Source organism: Pangasianodon hypophthalmus, chromosome 26, assembly GCF_027358585.1.
Source record: "Pangasianodon hypophthalmus isolate fPanHyp1 chromosome 26, fPanHyp1.pri, whole genome shotgun sequence".
Lineage (NCBI taxonomy): Eukaryota > Metazoa > Chordata > Actinopteri > Siluriformes > Pangasiidae > Pangasianodon > Pangasianodon hypophthalmus.
This window is the reverse complement of record NC_069735.1, coordinates 15,521,147-15,544,914: the sequence shown is the minus strand read 5'-3', so window position 1 is coordinate 15,544,914 and position 23,768 is coordinate 15,521,147. Positions and strand designations below refer to the sequence as shown.

Sequence of the window (23,768 nt, the reverse complement as noted above, 5' to 3'; positions counted from 1 at the left end):
GTACCTTCGCAGGGCGTGGTGCGACAGTGGTCTTTGAGATGGGAGCAGTTCTTGCCCTCGTAATCCTCAGGACATTTACAGTAATAATCCGTCGCCAGGTTAAAACACGGCGCGCCGTTCTGACACGGATTTCCCTCGCAGTAGTCAATATCCAACTGGAGAACACAAAACACACAATAACTATGAGAAACTGTGTTATCAGTTTTCTTAATAAACCTGATCCCATAATAGACTAATGTCATTTTTGACCTGTGTGGTAACAGCTAATGTGGTAATCAATCAATAAGATAAACACAGCCAAGCAGTCTAATTAGATCAGAATAAGCACCAGAAACATAGCGAGGCTAAAATACTACCTCAGAATAATCTAACATATTGGCAACAGAATACCTCAGAAGATGCTTAAGAAGCATAGCTAGGCTAATACTACAGAACAAACAACTGAAACAAAATCCAGGCTAACAAATTACCTCAGAATAAGCAAAAGAAATATATCTAGACTAACATGTTACCTCAGAATAGTCTACACAAACATAGCTAGCAACAAGTAACAAGAAATTACTTCAGAATAAACAACAGGATCATATCAAAGCTAAACAAAGTGACCTATTCATTCTAGAGAAGCAGAGGCTAACAAGTTGCTAAGAATTAGCAACATAAACAAGTTACCACAAGATACGCTACAGAAACATAGTAATACAAATGTTTTGCCTCAGAATTAGCAACAGAAACATAACTGACTAATGACTTACCCAAGAATAAGCGACAGAAGCATTGCCAAGCTAACAAGTTTGTGCGAAATAAGCTAAAGAAACACAACAAATGAAACACTGCTAATATTTCACCTCAGAATACTGTGAGAAACAGACACATAGCTGACTTACACGTTACCTCAGAATAATGTTCAGAAACCTAGCAAGGGTAACAAGATGGAGTAACTCGAGTAACCTAGAGAAGCATATCCAGGATAATATATTACCTCACAAGAAGGCTAATATCTGTACCTCAGTATAAACAATGTAAACCCAATCAGGCAAACAAGTTACCTCAGAATAAGCAAGAGAAACTACAAAACTAAGGTGTTACAGCTAGAGAAACGTAGCCAGGTTAATGAGTTACCTCAAGTGAAACAGCTAAACTAAGTTAACATACAGTAAGCTAGAGAAACATAGCCAGGTTAATGAGTTACCTCAAAAGAAACAACAAAAACTAAGGTTTTAACACCCAGTAGGCTAAAGAAATATAGCAAGGTTAATGAGTTACCTCAAGTGAAAAAGCTACATTAAGTTAGCATACAGTAAGCTAGAGAAACATAGCCGGTTTAATCAAATACTACATGTGAAACAGCTAAACTAAGTTAGCATACAAAAAGCTAGAGAAACATAGCCGAGTTAAAAAGTTACCTCAAGTGAAAGAACTAAACGAAGGTAGCATACAGTAAGCTAGAAGAACATAGCCAGGTTAATGTACTATCCCAACACATCAATTTATTTACACAGAATGAAGAGCTAATGCATTATCCACTCAAGATGGCTAAGCAAGCATATGTCTGTAAAGAAAACAAACAGCAGTTAATGTTCAGAAGTGACATGAACGGACTTGACTGTGTTTTGGTGGAGGAATATGGCTAGGGTGTGGCGGGGAGACGATAACAGCTCCCAGCTGTAGAGAAACGATGTTTGTGGTTGTAGCGAGCCGGAGGGAGCTATATAAGCTAATCTGATTGTCACAAAAGAAATTAGATTGCGGTGAGAAAGTGAAGATGATGAATTTGCAAGGAGGTTTAAACGACACAGGCAAGTTCAAGACACGCATCTGACCAGAGGAATGCCGTGGGCGAACTGGGCGTTTGCTCCCCGAGTTTCACTCACCTGGCAAAGGTTTCCAGAGAAACCAGGCAGGCACAGGCACTGGAAGCCGTTGACGTCATCGCGGCACTGGCCCTTGTTCAGACAGGGCTGACTGGCACACTCGTCGATATCTTTCTCACAATGATCGCCTGTGAATCCCGGTGCACACACACACTTGTACCCATTTACCAGGTCCTGAAAGAGACAGAAAAATGTTTAATTAGCATAACATCTGCACAGGCTAGCTACACTTAGCATAGCATACTGCCATTAACACGAATTGCTATGTCTACTTTTATTGGTTTGATGTTAGATACACCTTGAAGCCATTAGTCATCTGCTAATATGTTTTCTGTGTAACTGCTAGCATAAGCATGCTAATTTGTTGTTGCTTTGCTAGCATAAGCATGCTAATTGTTTTTTTTTTTTTCCTATTCTTTTTTTAAATAGATTACAGATTCTGCATATTAATACAAGCATGACTGGGCAAATCTATGTGGTCTTAACAAGCTAGCATACCTAGCTTAGCGTTATATAGCACAACCAAGTTAGTGTCATGACATGGCGAATGAGTTAGCAAAAAATAAGCTGTAGAAAGATATTTTCCCCAAATTGAATTGGAGAGATTTTTACTTAGCAATTAAAATGTAAAAACATAACACTATTAGCGCCAATCCCGTGTTTGCTTTTGTTAATTTCACAGATTAGCACTGGTTTATCGCTAACTACACTCCAAAACCTTTGCAGCTTGTGTTATTATCTTTTGCTAATGTTTTCTCAGCACCTGCTAGCATGAACATGCTAAATTTTTTTAACAATGAATACAATTCTACAAACTATACAGATTCTGAGTTTGCACAGAATGAGCTAACATGACTAGCCTAATGTGTTTCCTTAGCATAAGAAACAAGACTAATGAGTTAACATAAGATAAACTAGCAAAATGTGGCAGAAATTTAACAGTCGAAGAAATGGAGGTGGAGCAAGAAATTTTTTTCAAGAGAGAAATGAAAGAGAGAGAGAGAGAGGGATAGAGATTTTTATTTAGTATTTTAAATGCAAAGCTGTTACATTACACCTAGCATAACATAACTCAATTAGCGCTAATGACCATGTTTGCTTTTGTTAATTTCGCAGATTAGCATTGGTTTGTTGTTAAATGTGCTCTTTTAGGTTCGGCTTATCTTCGCTCCAGCCAAAGCGTTTGTGGAAGAAAAGGGTCAGTGAGGTAAAAGACGGAGAAAAGAAAGAATGAGCAAGAGAGAGAGAGAAATGAAAGAGAGAGAGAAATGAAAGAGAGAGAGAGAGAGAGGGAGGTGTGGGCACAAGGGGAGGAGGAGAGACGGAAGAATAAAGGCGCTCTCTCTCTCTCTCTCCCTCTCTCTCTCCCTTTCTCTCTGGCAGGAGACAGGAATGTTTATGGAAATCTGATCTACTGTGTTCATCCAGCCTTCCTCCCACCCGCACTCTTTCTTTCCCTCTCACTAACTCTCTCTCCTCTTTTTTTTTCTTCCCAGATGGCTTTCTTTCCCTCCTGTCCTTTCTCCAATGAATGACTCAGCAGTCGCTATTTTTGAAAAGAGATGGGGAGAGGTGATAGGAGGGGGAAAAAAAAAGCCAAAACCCATGCCAAAAACTTGACGAAAGACCCCCAAAACATTGACAAGCCATGTTGGTGGGTACAAAATACCACACACACACACACACACACACACACACACACACACACACACACACACACACCTACCTTACAAGATCCTCCGTTCAGACACTGCCCTTGGCAGTCGTTAACATCTGCAAATAATAAAAAAAAACACAAAGAAAAACAGTAATTAATCAAAATAGTCTGTTTCAGCGGTGACTCAAAGCAAACAGCTACAGGCTCTTACTGCTATCGAAGCAGCTCTCGATAAGCTACGCTGTCAGATTTCCAGAGCTTTTCCTCTGATAAGGATCAGGAGGAAACCGTGTGAGAGGGAAAGCGGGTGAGCTGCGGGGCTGGCAGCGCTGTTTGAGTTGGACGTTAATCGCTAACAGCTCGCTAATGGGCACTGATAAGACATCGCACAATGTCATTTATCAGACTGACTAATGCCCGCACTCGATCTGGACAAAAACATGATAACACACTTCCAACCTTAATATTTTAATTGGCCTGAAATTTTACACGAGCACGAACCTGATCATCTCGATGTCGTCATGTGATCGTCAGATCATCATGGTTTTCCCACTGGCCTAATTACAGCTCTAATTACAGCCTTCGCTTTTACACGCCATGTACGCCATGTTAGAGAGATAGCCTGTTAGTGCTCCAGTATAATCCAGGCAAGGAGGAAGGGAGGAAGGAAAGAAGGAAGGGAGGAAGGAAGGAAGGAAGGAAAAAAAGAAAGAAAGAAAACATGCATGGTGAAAAGGAGAAAGAAAAAGATACAAACAGAAAGGAAGAAAGTAAGAAAGTAAGAAGTGAGAAAAAAAATGAAAGAATAATAAAGAAAGAAAAAAAACAATAAATAAAGAAAAAAGAAAGAAAAAAACTTGTTAGGCAGGGTTAAAGTGAGCCAGAAACAGACGAAAAGAAAGGAACAAAACTAGAAAACGTCATTATAAAAAGGAAGAAGTGAGAGAAAAGAAAGAAGGAAAAATAAGAAAGAAGTTATAAAAGGAAAAAGGCAAGAAGAGGTTAGAAAGAAAAAAAAACAAAGAAAACAGAAGTGAGAAAAAACAAGGGAAGAAAAAGAAAGAAAGAAAGAATAAAAAATTAAATAAGATAAAAATGAGAGAATGAAAAAAGAAAGCAAGGAAAAAGTATGAAAGAAGAGAAAGCAGGACAGAAAACAAGAAAGAAAGAAGGAATGAAAGGCAGACAAATAGAGTGAGAAACAAAGAACAATAAAGAGAAACAAAGTAAGTAAAAAAAGAGAGAGAGAGGAAAAGATGATGAGAGAGAGCTGGAGAGAGAAAGAGAAAGTAATTAAGTAATTAAGAGTAATTAATCCACCACAGAACCAGGCTTTTAACGATAACAACTTCATGTTTATAAAAAGTAAATCATGTCATGGCTTTAGATGAGCAGCGACGGTGGTGAAGCTGAAACGTGACGGAGGCGACGTGTTGCTCGTCCTCGGCTACTTACTGATGTCACAATTTGGTCCTGTCCAACCAGGGAGGCACTCACAGAAGTATCCTCCAATCAGGTTTCGGCATACGTGGGCGTTCACACACGGGTTCTCAGCACACTCGTCAGCATCTGCAGAATGAGAGAGCGAGAGACTAGTACTGTGTGTCTGTGTGTGTGTGTTCTGTACATTCTTACACAGATAATAGAGAGAGAGAGAGAGAGAATTATCTGTGTAAGAATATTATGTATATATATATATATATATATATATATATATATATATATATATATATATATATATATATATATATATATATACACACACACACACACATACACACACACACACACACAGAGAGAGAGAGAGAGAGAGATATAGACAGACAGACACACAGAGAGAGAGAGAGAGAGAGAGAGAGAGAGAGAGAGAGACACTGAGAGATAGACAGAGACACACAGAGAGAGATAGACAGATAGACAGAGAGACAGAGAGACAGACTGACCAATGAGACAGGTTTTGCCGATCCACTGCGCAGGACAGATGCACTTGAAGCCATTGACGAGGTCCACACAAGTCCCTCCGTGATTACACAGGTTAGGACTGCAATCGTCTTTGTCTGAGGAAGAAGACACGGGTTTATGCACACACACACACACACACACACACACACACACACACACACACGAGTGAGTGTTATCTCACAGTGTATATCTCACACATATACAAACGCACAGCGAGCACAGGCTCTGCTCCATCTGCAGCCTAGCCACAGGCCTGTGCTTGCTTAGGATCTGTCACTGATCCGTGTCTGGATTATGTCCTGTCTCAAGATTGTTCCAGTTCTCCCACAACTCGTGACAGGGTGACAGAGTCCACTGTCCACTATAGGTGTCTATCTATCTCTCCTTCCGAGATGATACAATAATCATCTCATCTCATCTCCTCATCTCTCTGCATGAGACAGTCTGTATGAAACACTGTATGAAATGAAGTTTGTTTGTTTGTTTGTTTCTTTCTTTCTTTTTTTTAGCATGAGAACATTTTGTAACAAAATTTGACCAAAAAAGTGTTCTGACTTTTACCCATAGTCCTCTACTTTTACCCATAGTCCTCTACTGTTTCACCACATAAAACAGGAAAACAAAATCAAAATAAAGAAAAGGATTTTAGAGGTGCGTAATTCTTACAGTGTGATTTGTGTACAGGTAGTCTAGCTAGAATTAAAAAAAAAAAAGAAAAAAAGAAGAGAAAAAGAATTAAAAACAAGAAGACAAAAACAAAAGCTGGAAAAAGGACAAAAAGAGGAATTTTTAACTGAGATAGAAAGGGGAAAATGGGGGAAAGAATACTGAAAAGAAAAAAAAAAGAAAAAAAAAGTTTCTTAAATTTTTTGCACATTATGCACATAGTATAGCTATCATGAGGTTTATGATTTTTTCGACAATTATCTATTATAATGAATTTTAAAAGACCTATTTTTTTTGGCTAATCCTTGATGTATATTGTTTTTTAATGTTTTTTTTTTTATATATATAACATTGTTATGAGGTTTTAAACCCCTTTTTCATCGTGTGAGAGCTGTACATCTCACCCCCCCCCCCCCCCAAACACACACACACACACACACACACACACACACACACCACCAGAACTCACTGATGGCGCAGGTCGGACCGGTCCACCCCGGAGCACACTGGCACTCAAAGCCCTGGCTGCTCTCCATACAGCGTCCCCCGTTCAGACACGGCTCCGACAGACAGGCGTTATCCGCTACAGAGAGACAGACAGAGAGAGAGAGAGAAAGAGAGAGAGAAAAAGAGATGGTGTTTAACAGTTCAGATGTTCTGGAGCAGAGGGAGAGGTCCTGACTCTGGGTTTTCCCCTTTCAATCGCTCCCTCCCTTCCTCTCACCCTCCGTCTTCTCCGTCTCTCCCTCCTTATTTTCTCTCTCTTTATCTGATGCAGCTAGCGGACTGGAAAGCCCCTTTGGCCTTTCTCACACCGAGACAGACAGACAGACAGACAGACAGACAGACAGAGAGACAGAGAGACAGAGAGACAGACAGACAGACAGACAGAGAGCAAAACACAGAGAGAGAAAGAGAGACTGATGGAAAGTGATAAAAAAAAACAGGTCATAAAAAGACTACAAGAAAAAAAATCATTAAAAAGAAAACAAGGGAAAGAAAATAACTTCAAATAACAACTAGAGAATAACAACTAAAGAATGAAGAAAATAACAGCTAAAGAATGAAGAAAAATAAAGATGCAAAAATAAATAATCTGGGAAAACAAGAAAAAAAACAAAGGTAAAATAAATCTTTAAGAGAAGTTATAAGACAGAGAAGAATAATGGACAAAAGTCAAGAAAAATAAAAGAAAAAGGAAAGAAGAGGGAAGAACGAATAGAACAGAAAAAAGAGAAAAGACAAAAAAAAGAAAAGCTGTTACTGCCCATATGGATCATCCAAAGTTGTGGATCAGGAAACAGCATGTACACACACACACACACACACACACACACACACACACACACACACACACACACACACACACACACGGAATAATGGCAGAAGGAGCCCCACATGTCGGAACATATTCCTCTGCCCATATCAATTAATGCAAACTACATTCTTTGGCTTGGAGACTGATTGTGTGTGTGTATGTGTGTGTGTGTGTATGTGTGTGTGTGTGTGTGTTAAGCTTGGCTGGGACCCCCTTGTTCTCCTGTACTCCTCCTTGTTTCCTCTTTCTCATTCAGTCACTCACTGGAGGTCTGATGCTGGTGGTAAAACACAAATGACAGAGAAAAGGCAGGAGGAAACGAGACGAGGTTGAAAAAGGAGGAAAAAAAAAGAAAAACGGAAAAAAAAGCCCCGGTTCTCCTACAAAATTAAGGAGGAGTCATCATTCCTTCCTGTGTTTTCTCTCTTTTCATGCAGGGTCTTCTTCCAGCTGACCCTCAACACCCTGCGCTGCCAGAGCCCATTAATCAGCATCACCCACACTACATTACCCACAATGACCCGGGGCCTGTGGGGAACTACATTACCCACAAGAACCACACCACACTGCCCTTAACGAGCCTCCAGGTTCCTAACAATAACTAACAACGAGTTCATTCTCCAAAACACAGACCAACCGTGAAAAAGAGAGATACATAATACACTGTGTTACAAGCTGAAAACAGAATACATGCCTTGTAAGCCAGGACAGCACTGTTGCTAGGCAACCGAGCATGCAGGCTAGCTACAATGGCTGAGGTAAATTTTTAACTAGCTGTCCTGCAGTCTGTATACAGGACAATGTAAAGGCACAGCAACAGCAAAAATGAGACAAAACTGTTGGGAATATTAACATTTACCTCAGATGTGTTGTCATATTATTAAGAAAAGACTCGGTCTGGGTAAAATTACACTTTAATTACACTTAGCATCAACCACTAAACAAACTTAATCAAATCTGCATCACACGAGATCTCCGTTAGAGCTATCAGAAAAGTTTACAGCAAAACAGGGTAGTTTCTGTTGAATCGTCTCACAAAACTCAAAAAAACAAACACCATCATATTCGTTTTCTGAGGTAAATCTTCAATGTAGGAAATCACATAATTCTGTTCACTGGACTCGAGCTTCTTTTAAATTTCGACAAACTTAGGGACCAAACTTAGCTAACTCAGCTAAATACTTAGCTAACAGTCGTATTTATGCTTGGAATTCTTTTCCCAAAGTCGTTCTGTGGTTACAATTACTAGCTAATGTAACGTGATTTCACAACTTGACTAGCTTACACGGCCAACATGCTACCGACTGGTTTGGCTATCCGCTGAGGCTAACTTAGCTAGCTAGCCATGTTACACGTTATTAAGTTAACAGTAGTCCAGGCATGTTGAGTACCAGAAAAATGGTCTAACATAGAGAAGAAAGGTGACTGATCGATCGATCAAACTTCCATCAAGAAAGCTGACTAGCTAAACTAGTAAACGATAGTGAATATATAAAGTCACATGCTAAAAGCAGCATGCTATAAGTTATGACGTATGTCGGTCAAGGATCTTTTTGTTTGTTTATTTTATTTATTTATTTATTTTTTAGAATGCTGCTCAATGACACCCGCACCCGCACCCGCACCCAGGGCACCATAATGGACTGGTGGGTGGACGTGTGTGTGTGTGTGTGTGTGTGTGTGTGTTTGTCTCACCTCTCTCGCAGTTCTGGCCAGAGTAACCCTCAGGACAGGCGCAGTGATACTTGTCTGGTCCCGTATTACTGCATGTGCCTCCGTTCAGACACGGCTGCCGCGTGCCACACGTGTTTAAGTCTAAACCACACACACACACACACACACACACAATCAGAGCTCGATCTACACCCCATTTCAATGGTCCACTGATGTTTATGGTAGTGAGAGCAGTAGATATGTGCTAATAATTGTACAATATATCGTCATACTGCGCATGTTTTCATGGAAACTGGACTACCTTTGTCACAGAGCTGTCCTCCCCAGTTGGTGTCACAGAGACACTGCCAGGGTTCCTCACAGGTACCATGCACACAGCCGGGGTGTGGGATACACTGATCACAGTACTCCCCCTGCCACCCATACAAACACCTACACAGACAGAGAGACAACGGTTAATGAAACTCAGAACTGCTCCTTACGGTTAGACAAAGATAATCCAGAATCTTTGTGGAAATTTGTAGACCAAGAGTAATTTAATGAGGCCAATGATTTAGCTAGCTATCACATAACCATTTTATACAAGATAAAAGTGCAGTGACTGTGGAAATGAGACAGAACCATCAGGAATGTCAACATTTCCCTCAGATATACATTTAGCATCAACTGCTAGCAAAATTTCTGTTGGTTCCATCATACCGAAGATGTCAACATTCAGTGTCATTATTTTCCTGGCTAGCAAGCAAGATGTACTTGCTCTTTTTGTTTATGCATGAAGTAAAAAGAAAAAAAAAAGCATAAACCTGCTTTTTATATGATAATTTGGCTAAATATACCACCTATCATTTATTGTTTGCTGTTTTCAATATGGTGAAACCCAAAGAATTTGGTTAGTGGTGTCTGCTATTGAAGCAATTCTGAGTGTACCGAATCTCTTCCTAGTGATTTACTAACACAACTGAGAAAAATGTTGATATTCTGTCTTACTTCCACGGTCACTGTACTTTTAGTTTGCATAAAACAGTTATATGATAGCTAGGTAAATCATTAGCCTCAGGCATCAGCAGGCTTATGCTTGGTGTACATATTTCCCAGTTGCCTCGCAACACTGTTTTCATGATTTTAACCACATGTTGAGTGTATTGTGTTTTCCCAAGCCTCTCAATTGCTCTGTGCACGGATGGGATTCTCTCTCATTCATAAGTCACTTTAAATAAAAGTGTTTGCCAAATTAATGAATAAATTGTAAACTGACGTGTGCGTGAACTATTATCCCTCCGTCCACGTTCCCATTATTACTCACGCTTGAAATGGAGGGAAAACTTCTATACACAAAGCAGTGGGATTTGTTTGGTTTGAAAATAGTCAGAAGTTCATTTACCTGCACTCGCCAGGCGCCTTACAGGATCCATGTTTAGTGCTACAGCCTTGCTTACAGATCGCTGAGAAAGAGAAAGAGATAGAGAGACAGACAGAGACAGATCATTACTGTTACTGCTGTCTGACTGACCTGTTATCACAGTCATGCATTTTCTCTGCTATCAGCTTAGCCAGTGAGTCACTGTTCACTGTTCTGGGTGCAACAAGCCATGATTTCATTTCCCCCTCGGGCCAGGAAAAAAGGATGAATGAAGGAAGAAGCGAAATCTCCCATCACAGCGCTAATCCCTGTTGATCCGACTGCGGATCTGCATCCAGACGCTACAGAGTTGGGTTGGGGGGTTGTAGTAAGACTGCAAATCCACCATCAATAGCGCTAAACTAACTATGGAGGGGGCATCGGTATGACATCACTGATTAACAGACAGCGATAACAACAGCCTGACTCTGCACCAAGTGTTTACAATGTAGAATAAAGTACAATAAATTAAACAGCGTTAAATTACGTCTTATTATATTCTGAGAATATCGCAGGTATAATTGTTGCTTCTGATGACAACATAGTTAGTGTCTGCGACTGTGGCTAACTGTCTCACCGGTGCTGCATTCGGGGCTAGCCCAGCCCTCCAAGCACGTCTTGTTGCCATTGTGGTCACAGTTATAGTGGCCGAAGAAGTCGTCTCGCGGCCGGCAGAATTTGTTGCAGCCGAAGCCGTAGTAGTGGTCGTCGCAAGTGACACGGATCTGATACTCGAACTGGGCCACGGCACCGTTGTGTTTCAGGGTCTGCCACTGTCGGCTCGGGTTGATCATCCCCGACTGCATGGCCCTCTCGATCACCTGGCCACTGCTACCTGAGAGCAAGAGAAAGCAAAACGTGTGGGAATTAGTAAAATACTCTAAATGCTATACTGAAGGAGGCATGGCCTCTGTTCTGTCCGTACATGGCCTCCCACTGCTCAAAGCTTACACCTCAAAGTTAACAAAATCACTTAAATGCTGATTTAGAGTGCTCCCACAAAAGTAGTCGAGTTACATGAAATATAATGGCATTGAGACCAATTTGAGTACAGTTCTGTCCTCCAATAGCACTGAAAACAATCAGACCATCGTTCCCACCCCCTTTGCCAGTGTAACCAACCAATCAGAGTGCAGTTTCCACCCCCTTCGGCCAGCGTAACCAACCAATCATGGTGCAGTTCCCACCCAAAATGCCAGTTAAACCAACTAATATGCCATAGTATCCAATCGAATTGGAATTCCTATCCTGTATTCCTATTCCTGTGTTTGATAAGTTTACAAGGGGTTCACACATTGTGTTTTTATTATTTATTGTGCCTTCATGATCACCGCTGTCACTTTTTATTTCCCTAACACGCCTATATCACTGATACACACACACACACACTCACACACACACACACACACACACACCCAACCCATAAAAAGAGCGCAAGTGTGTGAGTAAGTGAATAAGTTAGAGAGAAAGGGTGGAATGGCCAGCAAGAGTATGAGACTATGGTGTGTGTGTGTGTGTGTGTGTGTGTGCTTTTTGGCCTGTATGTGATGGCAGCTGCAGTTTAATTACATTTCTCTACACCGTGACGAGGAAAATATTCAACATGGCTGCCACATCATACAACCCAAATGGTTACATGCACAAACTTTTCCTAAAAGTTGGTCAAGAGGCAGAGTGTGACTTTAATCCCCCTGTCACCTGTGTGTGTGTGTGTGTGTGTGTGTGTGTGTGTGTGGCATAAGGATGACCTGTAGTCATTTTTTCAGAGCAGTCTGAAATCCCGCATCAGCGTGAGGCATTCGCTCAGCAGAGTGAGAAGTGTGTGTATGGTTCACGTGGTGTGTGTGTGAAGTACGTTTGGAGAGAGGTGATGGACGGACAGTTGGAGCCGAACTGAGAGGTGAAGTGTGACCTCACATCCCTCGCATACACATGCACACACTAAGGGAGCTCTCAGCTGCGTGTCAAACGCAATGCATGCACACACGCACGCACACACACACACACCTAAACCATTACAAATAATCGAATAACGACTAAAATCTCAACAGAACCTCTCTACACCTCTACCCTTGTTAAAAATGCCGCAATCTATGTATGTGTTATTCAGAAACACCTCCATTTTGTCCTGTTGTTTCCGAATATCACTAACATTAGCTAACTTAGCAAGTCGGCTAGCTAATAGCTAACTGCTGGTAAACTAGCTTGCATTTGTCACCATTGGACGTGAGTGGGATTTCAGTGTGTGCGCTGTCATATTAGCAAAGATTTATTTAACAATTAGCCAAACTTATCAAAATGTAATGCTACCATAACCACCACCATCTGTTCGTCATTAGCTGCACTTGTAATCAAGATGTTATTTTATTCTTATGTTGAGCTGGAAGTGAAGATGGAAACACACTCGCGTTTAATGTACAGGGTTCTGTCCGTTAAACAAATAAGTAGTAAACAAAATAAACTTAACCTAGCATAAGACAAGCATAACACACAGATTCTGTGGCTAAAACTTTCTGGTTTCCATGTTGTTATTATCAAATCATTAGGTTCTAGTCGTTGAGCCTGTTTTGCAAAATCACCAATCAAGATCGTATGTAGCCCTGCCCCCTGACTTTCACTCAGAAGTATTGAGAAAGCCTCTATTTTGACTGAAATAAATGCAAATTTAGTGCAAATTAAATGCAAATCTACAGCATTAGAATCCAAAAGTAATTTTGAGTCAAGGTGATCACGGGCATTCTTAAGATCTGCTTAGTGTAAAACGAGAGAGAGAGAGAGAGAGAGAGAGAGAGAGGGAGAGAAAGTGTGTGTGTGAGGGAGAGACAGAGAGAGAAAGGGAACCTGAGTGATAGAGTGTGTGCTTTAATGAGGACGACTCTACATTAGGCGAGTGCTAAAGGCCACTTGATGTGCTGATGTGAAGAGAGAGTCAATATTTGTACTGCCCCCCCACACACAAACACGCGCACACAAATACACACACACACACACACACACACACACACACAGCTCTTGGCAGGTCTGAGTAGCTTCCAGATATTTGGGTGGACTTCAAACTCCCATTAATTTCTGAACAGAGCCCACACACCTTGGCGCAATTGCAAAGTTTGTGATCATGAGTCATTACTGCAGAGAATCATGGGTACTGTATTTTTTTCACCTTTATAACAGAACACACACACACACACACACACACAAACACACCTCACAGAAACACAGACAGAGAAAAGTGCTAATGGTTATCAGGTTTTCAAGTAATAAGGCACACTGCACAGGACACAGGTCTCTCTCTCTCTCTCTCTCTCTCTCTCTCTCTCTCTCTCTCTGTCTCTCTCTCTCTCTCTCACACACACACACACACACACACACACACACACACACACACACACACACACACACACACAAACTTGGACTGTAAATGGAGTTGTCTAAGTGTTATATGCACTGTGTAGAAAACGAGCATCCTGTTATTAAACCGCTGCCTGCACCTGTCCTTAGTCTTCAGTCTTTCAAAACATTTTTATGGAAGACTCGAACAAATACACATACACACACAGAAAAACTGTACTCAGCTACCCATCATCGCTTTTCTTTCCCGTTTTCCTGTTCATGCCCGCCTCAGCATTTCGATCATGTTTTTCCATTCCCACAGTGTTTACTCAGTGATTATGTGTGTGAGAAAGAACGAGAGCGAGAGCAAGAGAGAGAGAGAGACCGCTATCTGGAGAGAGAGAGAGAGAGAGAGAGCGAGAGCGAGAGCAAGAGAGAGAGAGACCGCTATCTGGAGAGAGAGAGAGAGAGAGAGAGAGAGAGAGCGCGAGAGCGAGAGCGAGAGAAAAAGAGAGAGACCGCTATCTGGAGAGAGAAGAGTAAATAAAAGAAAAAACACTTACTGCCAGTGCTTGAGTCGTTGTTGAAGTCCAAGGCCTCCACGATCAGTGTGTATGACCTCTGTGAGAGACAGAGAGAGAGAGAGAGAGAAAGATAGACAGAGAGAGAGAGGGAGAGACAGGTTAAAACCATGCATACCCTTTTCCCTCTCACACTCTCAGTACCAGCTGAGACAAAAATCAAGAATCAAGCATTACATCTTACAGTGTTATAACATTTCTTTAAAGTCATCAACCATCCCTGAATAAACATGCATTCTCGCCACTCAAGAGACTAACTTCCATCGTTTACATGGCTAAACACACACACACACACACACACACACACACACACACTCTAAACACCACAATATAAACATAAACCAAATACAAATTAAGTCAAACTTAATTCTTGGTGGTTTATTCCTCAACTTCTTCCTTTTCCCTTTCATTGGATAAAAGGGTTCCAGAGATAAAAGACAGAACTCCAGAAGCAAAGACAGGGATTCCAGAGGCAAAGGTCAAGATTCCAGGAGCCCCAAGGAATTATTCTTAGGCACACAAGATTCGCTATGCAGATGAGGGATTCCGGAAACAAAGGAAGGATTCCTTTGGGACAGAGACAAGATTACTGAGGCAAACAATGGATTTCAGGAGCAAAGGAAGAGTTCCTGGGGAACAGAAAAAATACTGGGGGCGTAGGAAATATTTCCGGAATTACAGAAGGATTCAATATGCATCAAACAACCGTTCCTGAGAGATCAAGAAGGAAGAATCGAGAAAGAGACATGACAAGCATTTTTTGAGGCAAAGCACAAGAATCCCGAGGCAAAGGATAAGATTCCTAGACACCGGAAGGCTTCTGGAAGCAAAGACAAGATTCTGAAAATGCCAAGAAGAAATACTGGAGGAAGAGACAAAATTACAGAGGCAAAGGAAAAGATTCCCAAGGCATAAGACAGGATTCTGGAAGTAGAAGAAGAATTCCAGAAGCAAAGACAAGATTCTGGAAGCACCATGAAGGGATCTAGGAGGAAGATACAAGATTCCAGAGGCAAAAGAAAGGATTTCTGAGGCAATACACAAGATTCTGGGAGCAAAGGAAGAATACTGGAGCAAAGACAAGATTCTGAAAGCACCAAAAGTGATTCCAGAGCCAAAGTAAGGATACCTAAGGCAAACACAATATTCCACATGCAAATGAAGGATTTTGGAAATTAAGCAACGACTGGATTCCCAGAAGCAAAGGGAGGATTTGGGAAGTGAAAGAAGAATTCTGGAAGCAAATTCCAGAGGGAAAGTAAAAATTCCAGAAGCAAAGACATGACTGAGAAAGCAAAAAAATTAAATTGGCAAAGTGTGCAAAAACAAATGAAAAACAAATAAATAAAAAGTCTCGTAAAATGTTTTGGCACAAAAATGAACTTTATATAAACAGCTCTGATCTGGGAGCAGCTGTTTTGTGCGTGTGTGTCGAGTCAAACGATGGCTAGTAACATGCACTTAGGTTCCCAAGCCAATCAATTTCAGCTTCTTGCAAAAGCACACCCCCCCACCCCCCCTAACACACACACACACACACACACACACACACACACACACACGCGCGCGCACACACAGAAACCCCTCGGGGCGATAGTGAACTAGCCTGTTCCTGCTTTCTTTTCTCTTTTTTTTTTTTTTGCTCTCTCTCTCTGATTATAGCAGGCAGTTAAATCAACTTCAGTCTGTGAAGATCGAAGTGTGTGTGTGTGTGTGTGTGTGTGTGTGTGTGTATTGGGGGGGTGGGGGTGAGGGGTTCCTTCGTAGCGGCTCGCTTTTGAAGGCCTTTGTCACTCTTAATGCCACTGTCTCTCTCACCGATATCAGATAACAAGTCACACAGCAGAGTGTGTGTGTGTTTTGTGTGTGACTCTGAAAGAATGCGAGCGTATTGTGCTGAAGGGCCGGAGGGCCAGTGTGTGTGGGTTAGGAGGAGTGGATAGAGTGTACGATTATGTGTGTGTGTGTGTGTGTGTGTGTAAGATAGAGGGTAAGTGTAGCCCCTCTCTCCTCTCTTCACACACTCTCTCCAGCTCTCACACATTCTCTCTCAGCGTAGCACAGCTCAATGAAATACTGCAGGAGATCATCCTCTCTGCCTCGCCAACAAGAGCCCTCCACACACACACACACACACACACACACACACACACACACACACACACACACAGCATGGTACAGCCTAACACAAGGCTCATGTTGGACAATCCCAGTCGGGGTAATGGGCTCCGGCTGTAGCAGGAGTGGGAAAAAAAAAGCCCCGTGCTCAAGTTTAAACAGCCCCGCCCCTCACAGAGCCCGCCCCCAGACATTTCGCAGCTCTAGGCAAGCTACGGTTTTGCGGCCCCACCTGATTTGTTGACATAAAACAAGACAGAATACAACCGCAAAAGTGAAACATCTACCAACCGAAGAGGACGAGTTGAGACGAACATCCAAATGAAAGGAATTTGTCTAAATATGGGTGGGACAAAATAATAACTTGTTGTGCTGCTGTCTCAATAGTCGGACTGATGAACTGCTTGAGAGTGAGAGCCACTAGCCAATAAGAGTGCGGCATTTTTCTAGGCCATTTTACCATTAACCTGTTATACTACCTGCAAACCTCACTCACATAAAATAAAAAAAAAAGTAAAAAGAAAGAAAAGGAAACCCAGTGACAGCCCTAATAAAATTAATATAAATATGGAAACTTAGTAGGAAGAGTAGAAATTACTTGAAGAGAACAGACCAAAAGAGTGTAGAAAAGAACTAAATAGAGGAGAACTGAAGTTCAGGGATTTGAAAAGAAGAGAAATAAGAGATGAGAGGAGAAGAGAGAAAGCTAATAAAATCAGAAATGAGAAGTGAATAAATGAAGTAAAGAGAAGTAAAGAGATGAGAGGAGAGGAGACACATGTTCTGCACTGCTCCCGTTTCTCAGTGATCACGCATAAGCTTTCCTAAATGAAGCTCTCACACGCAATGCGTACTCACTTTTTCACTGTCTCTGAGCCAAAGTGACTGAAAGAGAACAAAAACAAAATAGAAGTAGGCAAACACACACACACACACACACACACACACACACGCACACTCCCATGAACTGTGTGCACCAATCTAGTTCACAGGGTCTAGTGAAAATCTCTCTCTCTTTCTCTCTCTCTCTCACTCACACACACACACACACACACACACACACACACACACACACACACACACACGCACGTTATAGCCTCTTCAGCACAATGTCCTCCTGAGCTTCCTGTCGCCTCTCCATGCCCCACCGCACTGTGTGTATGACCCACCAGGCTTTATTCACCCTAATCCGCCCGGCCCTACGCCCAGCGCTATTGTTTACCGCTAATACATACAGCCGCCGGTGGCCGGGAATGGAATACTCACACACACTCACAGCATTACAGACACTAATTGAGGACGAAATGGAGACAGAAACCCACACACACATACACACAGTGGACAGCACACATCAGCCATTTATACAGATCGAAGACAAAGAACAGAAAACACCGTAAAGCCGTTTGGATCGAGGATGCAAGGGGAGGGGGGACAAAAAAAATTCACATCCACTAACACAGGAATGGTCTGAGTTAAAAAGAGGGATACACACACACACACACACAAGCTTGTAAAATGGGGGATGTCTGGACATTGTCCACACACCGACATGTATGTTACACATTCTCTGTCTGCAGATGTATGCTAACTTGCATGTCAAACAATGCTCTAGAGATTCCGTTTTCACAGAAGTCAGGCATAAATACACAATTTACAAATAAAAATAGAAATGCAAAGAGTTGCATAACCTTCCATTAAAAACATGGAATTACATGGAACAACATTATATATTGGTAAATGCACGAAATTACAGGATGCAACATATACATCAGAATTTCATGGAACTGGCTGGAATTCTGGTACATTCCATATTAATGCACAATTTCCTGGAATTGTAGCACGTTAGATAAACACAAAATTGCATGGAACTGGGGTACATGCCATTAAAAAAAAACAAAACAAATGATTACATATAGAATGTATGACAATTCCATAAATCAGAATTTCATGGAATTGCCTGGAGTTGTGGTACATTCCATACATGGAATGGCATGGAAATGTGGTATGTTCACCATAAACACACAACTGCATAGAATTTCAGTATATTCAATATAAATCGGAATTTCATGGCTTTGTGGTGCATTCCATATAAGCAGAGAATTTCATGAAACTGTGGGATGTTCCATTTAAAAAAAGCTCACATATAACTGCATAGAACTGTGCTACGTTCCAAATTAATCCACAAGTCCATGGAATTCCAATACATTCCATATAAATTGGAATTTCATGGAATTGCCCAGAATTGTGGTACATTCCATATAAAATGCAGAATTCCAATTAACAGTGGTATGTTCCATACATGAAACTGCATGGTACTGTGGTATTTTCCATATAAACACACAACTGCATGGAATTTCAGAATTTAATGGAATTGCCTGGAATTGTGTTATATTCCATATGAAACACAGAATCCTTCTGAATTGCAGTACGTTATATAATAAGATAGAATTGCATATGGAATTTATGACAATTCACTAATTCAAAATTTCATGTAATTGCCCAGAATTGTGGTACAGTCCATATAAAACAAAGAATTCCAATGAACCAGGTGTGTTCCATAGACCTAACTGCATGGATTTTCATCACGATCCATATGAACTCAGAATTTAATACAAGGAGTTTTATATAAGCGCGGAATTGCGGTATATATTCAACACACCATTGTGGATAATGTGGTTAAACTCTGTGGATAATGTGTAATATCATGTCTAGCAGCCTCACTTAATCTAACATGTTTCGCCTTTTTTCGCCAATCTTTGAGCACTTCCTTGGTAATATATAGCTACACATATAAAAAAAAAACAACTCATAACCATGTTGATGAAGTCGAGTTAATTCTCGACCATTAAGGCAATAGCAGGGGGATTATAACACCACCCTGAGTTCTGTTCATAAATGCTCTAGGAGGTGAGGCAGTTCCTGGCTACAACACATCCGAACTGAGTAACTGGGAACTCCCTGAGCTAACAACTCCAATGGTGCGCCGTCCAAAACCCATCGCCAACCGACATAGCGACTGCATTTCCCAAGCAGGATCCAGAAATGAAATAATAATAAAAGAAAACTGGAAAACTGGTGTACTGTTGGAGAGCGGTTTCCTCGCAACCACCCTAAACATGCACACCAGCCTTCCAGACGCACACTCGGATGCCTTGGGCACTGCTGATGATGCAAAAAAAGTACAACATAGGGATCAAAACACACACACACGCACGCACACACGCACACACACACGCACACACACACACACACACACACCCGCTGTGCTCCCTTCTAAACCCGGCTCTTTGTTGGGTTCATTGTGCCGAGGGTCAGACCGCCACTGCCTGGCGCTGCAATTGCTAGGTAGAGATTGAAGGGAAAAGAAAGCATGCAAGATGACAATGTCTAATTATTCTCCATTCAGGATGAATTTTTGGAGCTGGTCTAGACCATTCGACAGACGGAAAAGGGGGGTGGTGAGAGGTTTTGAAGGATGGCTGCCATGGTAACAAGGCCTAATTGGCCCCCTCAGACTTGACTTGGTCTGACCCGGTATTGACAGCGAAGCCCTTTGGGGTCGCGAAAGTAAAACATGACACTACGAACAATCGTTCCATTCAGGATCTAAAGACGTGAGGAAAAGTGATAAAAATAAAGACAAACAACAACCAAAAACATATTAGCATTAGAGATATTTAAGCAAGCGTGAGTATTAAGTTAACTTAGTATGTCTAAAGGAATTCAGGGAACTGACAAGAGAACAAGTCGGGAAACCACACAAAGGGGGATAAAAACACCACTAAACACATCAGTACTCAAACTGTTTGATGATAGCTGGTGTTATTGGTAATCAATACAGCATGTTCCGGTTGCCATTGTGTGAAACAGTGCTTGGAAGATGAGGAATGAGGTGATAAACTGATGTGCTGTTTACATGAGGCACCATTGTTTGAGTCTTTGATCTAGCTAACGGTCCTGATAGTGAATCTACTGTCCGTAGCGGCCCCTCCCTCTTCCACTTCCTCTTCTCTCGATGCCAACACATTCCCAGTGTTGGGTTATGAAGAGGAAACAGTGAGCAAGCAAATCGAAAATCACCGCAAAGGAACGTGAGCATGAGAACCACTCTAAACAAGTAAGCGTCAACTGTTCACTTATACATATTTATATACCGAGGCACTGAGGCAAAACTCACCGGCCAGGCGAAGCTGAAAGACAGCACGATGCGAGCCTTGTCGTTTTCCGCCAAGCTCTTGGGTGACACAACGTTCCCACCGATCACCGGAGTAGATCCACTGCCAAAACTGCACGGCCCACCGGGGGTCACCCTGGACTGGTACTCCTTAAGGCACAGGCGGAAATACGTGTCACACTCGTCCCGCGTGCATCTGTTGTTGTCCGCTGTGTTTCGTGTGCCGTCGCAGCACGAGCCGCTCTGCAGCTCCCCGTTGATGTTCCTGACTGACAGCACACGCAACTCAAAGTGGCCTGATGCTTCACACAGCTGGGAACAGGAACAAGAATGGAGATTGTTAAGGAAAAAAAAAACAGACAAACCCTTTATTTAAAGATCGAATTAGTGGTTCATTTTACGACATTTATAGCATGTGAGACAATGGGCACGTCCAAAACAGCATGGTAGGACGCGGTCCAGAAATTGGAACAGACCCTATATTTGTCATTCATACTCAAAAATAAAAATGCTATAAAGGGGGATCTGAAACAATACAGTAAAATTAAACTTCAAAAAAAAAAAAAAAGAAAAAAAAAACTTTTTCCACCAGAGTGGACTTTGTGAACTGTTTTTCTTGGTGACACTAAAAACTTAAAAATCATTCATCCACCATAAAATAAAAAAAAATGATATTATTTTATGAAAGGCATTTTGTGGTGCACTCTTTAAAAAACATGAAAGCTCCTGTGGATTCTTATTGAACTTTTTTTTTCTTTCTTTTTCCATGAATGTTTCAAGAATCTTTGCAGCCAGGTTTCTGGAGGCACTTTTAAGGGATCCTGCTCTTTTTTGAGACAACTAAATTAGTTTTCTTCTCTAAAACATCTCCCAAGAACTGCTTTGTTTTGTTTTTAGAGTGTTTTTAAAGCAAAAAAAAATGAAAGATCATTCACTCTTTTTCAAGAAAAGTTTCCAAGAACCATGGAATGAAAAGTTTCTCAGGGATCCACAAATAAAAAAAAAGTGAGGTGAAGTTTCTACTAGACAGCTCTGAAGGCTGGGAATGTTTCAAGAATCTTTGCAACAAGATTTCTGGAGATAATCCAGAGAACCAGTAAAAGATGTTATTTTGCTTGTTTGTTTGTTTAGTTGTTTGTTTGTTTGTAGGGTAGGTGCATGCTATTTTGACAGGATGTTCAGTATTTTGAGGTCATGGCGTAGTTGTGATAAAGAGGTAACTTCTCCCAAGTGGTAGAAAGGTGCGCAATTAAAAATGTTCTAGTCAAAATGACGCTATGAAGACGCAAATTTAAAAAAAAATGACCTGGGACACTGTGTCTTGGCAGATTGCATACCGGTTTGTGGAAGAAGAAGTGCGTTACAGCAACGCACGTTAACGCACAGAACTTACCTTCATGCAGAAGCAGTGTATCAGGAGATGAACGCAGGCGGCGGCGGTGAAAGTGGAGCTCCGTCTCCGCATTGTGCCGCCTCTCCTGTCCTCTCCTGTCCTCTCTTATGCTCTGCTCTCCGCTCAAACTTCAGCCGAAACTCGGCTCGCACAGAGACGCACTTCCTCCGCTCCGGTGTGCACATGCACATGCACATGCACGGGCGCACGAGCACAAGCACAACGCGCTCGATCCCTGTACCGATAATAAATTCCTCCGCGTCAAGAAAGTCACCAGCGCCGCGCGTGCACCTTCTCGAGGTCGGCTTGTTATCCGCCACTTTCTTTCTTTCTCTAATTATTATTCTTATTCTTATTCTTTATGTCCTTCAATCCTTATCCCTTTTGCTCCCTTTCTCTGAGATTTGTCTTTGAAGTTTTCCCCGTTGTCCCGTCAGGCGCCACGATGCGCTGCTTCTGCTCGGACTGCTGCAGGAAAAAAAAACCTCTCCGGTTGTGGGAAAGCGAGCTTTCTTTCTATCTATCTATACCGCGCGTTCACGGGGTGGGAGGCGGGGCCAGCGCGGGCGCCTCATTAATATTCAAAATGAGGGCGGGGCTACCGGGGTGCGCTCGCGCCCACTGGATTAGGTTTATAGCCGTGCTGCTTAGGTCAGGTGTACAAACCGCGGATTATTTCCACATTTAAAGTATGAAACACTACAGGTAGAAAAGAGGGCTGAGAGGAAACATGTTATTAAGAGAAATAAGCTTCATATCTTGTGTGGTTTGAATATTTAAAGCCTGTACTACTCTGTCACGTGACCCACCTGTCAGTCACTTGTGGACAGTTTCCTCAGATTTACCTCAGACAGCTGCGTTTTTCATGTGAGTATTTTTGTAGCTAATAGAAACCAAAAGTCGGTGGTTAAAGCCCAAAATGAGTCAGTTATGCAATGGAGAAACTTTAAAGCAGTGAAAGGCCTTGTTATTATTATTATTTCTTTAGCCTTATTTGCTTATTTTAGAAACAGTGTAAGCCGTGTAAACACAGTAAGGCAAAACTAGCTAGCTAGCATACATGTTTTTCTGTATCTGCAGCGTGTCCCAAAAGTCCCCGTACAGAGCGGACTGTGTTTGCCAGCACCACAAAGGTTGTGTCTTCGTCAGTGGATGTTCGTGGATGTTCATTTCTCGGTTGGTCTGCAACACTTCCAGTGTTTTTGAATTTGTTAATAAGTTTGACGACAGTGTCGCGTATGATGCGCTCACCACGTTTCCTGTTAACGTCCATCGCAACTTTGCGACAGCTTCCCGATCCAGCCATGAGAACGATTTCAATACCTTCTTCTTTTTCTTAAAGGCTATCTGAAAAAAATACGTATAATATAAACTAAGTATGAAAAATTTCGAAGACATTTTGCTAAAAAGTGTTCATTTCCCCCTATATATGGAGACTTTTGGGACACTCTGTAGTTTGCCTTCGCAGCCGACTTAAAGAGTTTTGAGGAAAAATATTAATATTAAATGTATTAATTTGTTAACAAATGAATACACAGCTACTAACAAGCTGGTTAGCATTAGCTTGTTCACACAGGCTATACATTAACTAAGGTAAGACTGCTTCTTTCATTTACACGCAATGT

At 41.6% G+C, this 23,768-nt stretch overlaps 1 protein-coding gene across 2 annotated transcripts in view; it reads right to left on the bottom strand.

Annotated features, from left to right (window-relative positions):
- The window catches only part of jag1a (jagged canonical Notch ligand 1a), a 35,559-nt gene extending 12,908 nt beyond the window's left edge, over positions 1 to 22,651 (bottom strand). For both annotated transcript variants that reach the window (XM_026931801.3, XM_026931802.3), the window contains exons 1-13: positions 22,144 to 22,651; positions 20,754 to 21,062; positions 14,441 to 14,498; positions 11,125 to 11,382; positions 10,530 to 10,590; positions 9,450 to 9,580; positions 9,170 to 9,289; positions 6,626 to 6,739; positions 5,472 to 5,585; positions 4,984 to 5,097; positions 3,598 to 3,644; positions 1,872 to 2,045; positions 5 to 155 (exon numbers count right to left, since the gene is read on the bottom strand). In XM_026931801.3, the coding sequence (XP_026787602.1) occupies positions 5 to 155; positions 1,872 to 2,045; positions 3,598 to 3,644; positions 4,984 to 5,097; positions 5,472 to 5,585; positions 6,626 to 6,739; positions 9,170 to 9,289; positions 9,450 to 9,580; positions 10,530 to 10,590; positions 11,125 to 11,382; positions 14,441 to 14,498; positions 20,754 to 21,062; positions 22,144 to 22,215 (1,723 nt within the window). In that variant the 5' untranslated portion in view covers positions 22,216 to 22,651. The remainder of the gene's footprint in view (positions 1 to 4; positions 156 to 1,871; positions 2,046 to 3,597; positions 3,645 to 4,983; positions 5,098 to 5,471; positions 5,586 to 6,625; positions 6,740 to 9,169; positions 9,290 to 9,449; positions 9,581 to 10,529; positions 10,591 to 11,124; positions 11,383 to 14,440; positions 14,499 to 20,753; positions 21,063 to 22,143) is intronic.
- Positions 22,652 to 23,768: the final 1,117 nt, after the last annotated feature.